This window comes from Corylus avellana, chromosome 6, assembly GCF_965113065.1.
Source record: "Corylus avellana chromosome 6, dhCorAvel1.hap1.2, whole genome shotgun sequence".
NCBI classification, from domain to species: domain Eukaryota; kingdom Viridiplantae; phylum Streptophyta; class Magnoliopsida; order Fagales; family Betulaceae; genus Corylus; species Corylus avellana.
Window position 1 is genome coordinate 1,162,360 of NC_142495.1, and position 4,250 is coordinate 1,166,609.

A 4,250-nucleotide genomic window follows, 5' to 3' on the forward strand; every position below is an offset into this window, starting at 1 on the left:
AAAATAATTAAAAAATAATTTTTTTTTAGTTAAATTTTTATGTGTAGAAAGTTAACTCTTTAGGAATAATATCCTTTAAAAAGGATTCAATTATTTTAAATTTGGTGTTAATATCTTAAATTTAGTGATAATATCTCAAATTAAAATTTCACTTTAATATCTCTCGTCTTCGATTTAAAAAAAAATAAAGAAAGAAGAAGAAGAAAGAAGCAAAATGTCTTACGCATGGCTGCCCCAATTTGACAGCCAGAAATCTCTGCTCTTCTTTTCTAGACTAGTGGCCGGACAAGCGTGTGGAATTGAACTACTAGATAGCAATTACCCAAAAAAAAAAAAAAAAAAAAAACTACTGGACGTACATTTCTTTGTCAAAAATTTACAACCAATGGCCCTAAGCCTTAAATAAACCACCGGATCATCTATACATAACGCTTCTTCTATCACAGTACGTATACTATAGCTGTAATCCTTTGATTTTCATCCCTACTTACGTTTTTTTCTAAGCTGAAATCCATTGCAATTTTCGTCCTTTGATTACTTCATTATACCAACCATGGATATCTCAAAGCCACATGCAGCGCTGCTGTCTAGCCCCGGGATGGGACACCTCATCCCCGTCGTGGAGCTCGGCAAACGCCTTGTGACCCACCACAACTTTACCGTCACAATCTTCGCCGTCACTTCCCCCATGTCGCCGGCAGAGTCTGATGTTATCCAGTCCTGCATGAGCCCGAAACTTTTCGACATCGTGCAACTCCCACCGGTTGACATCTCCGGCCTAGTTGATGCAAACTCTCAGATTGTTACACGACTCTCAGTCATGATGCGTGAAGCCCTGCCAGCCATCCGTTCGGCAATTTCTGCCTGGAATCCCCGGCCAACCATGCTTATCGTTGACCTATTTGGAACCGAATCTCTTCCCATAGCTGATGAACTTGATATGCCCAAGTATGTTTACGTCGCTTCGAACGCATGGTTTCTTGCTTTGACCATACGTGTGCCGTTCCTCGACAAAGAGCTAGAAGGAGAGTATGTTGACCGAGTAGAGCCACTGAGACTCCCCGGTTGCAAGTCGGTGTGGCCCGAAGACGTGGTTGACATGATGTTGGACCGAACTAACCAGCAGTATTTTGAGTACATAAGAATAGGGTCTGAGATCCCAATGAGTGACGGGATTTTGTTGAATACGTGGGCTGATCTGCAGCCCACGTCACTTGCTGCGCTGAGAGATGAGGATCTCTTGGGTCGGGTCATTAAGAGCCCGGTTTACCCTGTTGGTCCTTTAACAAGAGCGGTCTCCGCTTCGAATGATCCGTTAATGTTTGATTGGCTAGCCATGCAACCCAGCGAGTCAGTGATTTACGTGTCGTTTGGAAGCGGTGGGACCCTTTCACACGAGCAAATGACCGAGATGGCCTGGGGGTTGGAGTTGAGCCAGCAGAGATTCATTTGGGTGGTACGTCAACCCTCCATTGGAGCTGCCGATGCCGCTTTTTTCACAGCAGGGAACGCATCGGGTGATGATGACCCGTTAAAGTACTTGCCGGATGGATTCTTGACACGAACTAAAAACGTGGGCCTTGTGGTGCCCCTGTGGGCCCCGCAAGCGGAAGTCCTGTGCCACCCATCCGTTGGTGGGTTTGTGTCGCACTGTGGGTGGAACTCCGCCCTAGAGAGCATCACCAACGGAGTGCCAATGATCGCGTGGCCACTCTACGCGGAGCAGAGGATGAACGCCACGTTGCTGACGGAGGAGCTTGGTTTGGCCGTCCGGCCGAAGGTGCTGCCGTCGAAGAAGGTGGTGGGAAGACAAGAGATAGAGAAGATGGTGAGGACGATCATGCAAGACAAAGAAGGGCATGCTATAAGAGCTAGGGTCAAAGAGCTAAAGCACAGTGCTGAGAAAGCTTTGTCAATGGGTGGTTCCTCATTCAATGCACTTTCTGAATTGAAAAATCATTGTTCCATGAAAGTACGGGCTCCATGAGTTCCCAGGTGTTGTAAAATTAAATGGATGGTGCAAAAATTCTTATTGATGCTAAATAATATTAATCCAAACAATTAACAATTAGATAAATAGAATACAATAAATAAAAAAAATAGAGCAAGGAAAAATCTCACAAAGCTATAGAATCACGCAAGAGCGTTGTCCTTAAAAGTTGATTTCGTGCCTCCCAGAGTGTATAACTCGGTGCGATTGGATCTCTTGACACGCAACCTCCCAGGATTAGACTATAGCATCTACCTTCGTTAAGGACACACTTCAAAGTAACAAAGATCAAATGAACAACCTTTTGATCAAAGAAGATGAGGGACAAACCCACACAAAAAACAAAGACCAAAATATAGCTCAATGGCTTATGAAAATAAAATTTGTTGGAAGAAGAAAAAAGTTGTACGATGCTTTTCTTTGGAACCAAAAGAAGTGATACTTGGAGCTAGTAGGTAGGCTCAATTTATAAAAGAAATCGAGCTCCTTGCTTTTACTAATACCATTAATAACCAACGGTCAAAAAGCAATACAAGAGCAATTTTTCCTCTTAAATCCAACGGTTAAAAGGCAATAAAAAGAGGAGTTTTTTTTTTCTTTCTCTTAAAGCCATTGGTTAAAATGCAACAGCTATATAATCCATTTATTCAAGACAAACGGTCAACAAAAAAATCAAACGGTCAACAAGGCTTATATGTTGAGGACAAATTGGTTTTTAATATAAAAACCAACGGTAAAAAAAACACATTAAAACCAGCAATTAAAAATAGTTTGTAAAAGATATTTATTCCCCAACAACCATATATCTAATTTTTCCATAGCAAAAACTCATGAATGGATTTTATTGTCAAATGGTCAAAAAATTAATAGGTAAATAAAAATCAATATTTGTAACATCACAACAATTTGTTTATAATTGATTATCAGAGGAAGAAAATAAATTTGAATTTAAATAATTCCAACCTGGAAGACCTTTAGGTTATTTCGATATTTTTAATGATTTATCTGATTATATCATTCGATGGATGTTTCATCATTATTTTGAGTTGGAGTTATAATGACAAATTTTATTCCTCAGAAGTCTGAACCATCTATTTAGGATAAAATTTTATTGGGGTCAGTTGTTTAGGCTTAGAGAGGATTTCTTTTTAAATGTATTCGCTATATTTAGGAAGTTTAAATTCTTTTCTTGCCTTGTTTTTTCCCAATATATTGATATTATATACATACGGTATGTATGTGTGTATGTATTTATGTATTCTTATTGGTAACCCATATGTTAGCTTCATAAGAAGTTTCTTAATTTGATAAATTTTGAGCAGGTCCTAAAGGGTCATATTGATCTGGGTAATGCTCGATTTCCTAATGGAACAAATGGTATTGGAAGCCCTCTCTTTTTTTTTCCCCACTTTTGTATGTAAAATTTTTTCATATTTAAATGAGCATCTTTTTTTAAGTGTATGTTTGTAGATCTGCCAAATTTGAAGATAATGAAATGTTTACATCTATTTACTTTTTCAGGTCAAGCCCTGGACATTCTTGCTCGAATTCCTTTGTGGATGGATGGTCTTGATTACCGACATAGTACTGGCCATGGAATTGGGTCTTACCTAAATGTTCATGAAGGTAATTGATGAATGACAACTTCTGGCTTTTCGCTATTCTCTACCCAGTTTAATTTAAGTGCTTGTTTTTTCTTTGTCCCTTTATTGTGCAGGACCTCATATGATTAGTTTCAGGCCTCAGGCTTGAAATGTGCCACAACAAGCATCCATGACTGTAACAGATGGTTAGTGTCATTGCCATTTGTTATCATTCTGTTACGAAAATAACAAAGCACTAAAGACGATACTTAGGACCCCTATACATAGACTGCCAATCTTATTTTGTTGATTCCACCTGGGAAATCTAGGCAGAGTGAGTGGCAGACATAGGTGTTCATGCTTAGAAAGGACATATGTGATAACTACCCTTTAATTTGTACTACTATCCCTTTTAGCAACAATGCAAAAAATGCTCGGGAATCTCAAATTTTCTGTTTCAATTTAGTTTATTTTATTTTAATTTACTGGGTTCTTTTTCTTGCTGGGCAACCTGCATCCTGCCGTGCATTTACTTGTTCTTTGAGTTCTCAACATGTATTTTGCTGGGGCAAGTTTGGTCCCATGAACCTCTGGGACAATAATCCACACTAGTGGATTAGTCACATGCTCCAAAGAGAAGCAGTCATTTGACTTGCTGTTATAGTTTAAACTAAATC

General features: G+C 39.2%; 1 protein-coding gene across 1 annotated transcript; it reads left to right on the forward strand.

Moving 5' to 3' along the window:
• The first annotated feature begins 547 nt into the window (after positions 1–547).
• Positions 548–1,987, forward strand: LOC148584764 (anthocyanidin 3-O-glucosyltransferase 5-like). The gene has a single exon (XM_088517246.1). It carries the CDS (start codon positions 554–556, stop codon positions 1,985–1,987), a length of 1,434 nt encoding a protein of 477 aa, XP_088373372.1. The 5' UTR covers positions 548–553.
• Positions 1,988–4,250: the final 2,263 nt, after the last annotated feature.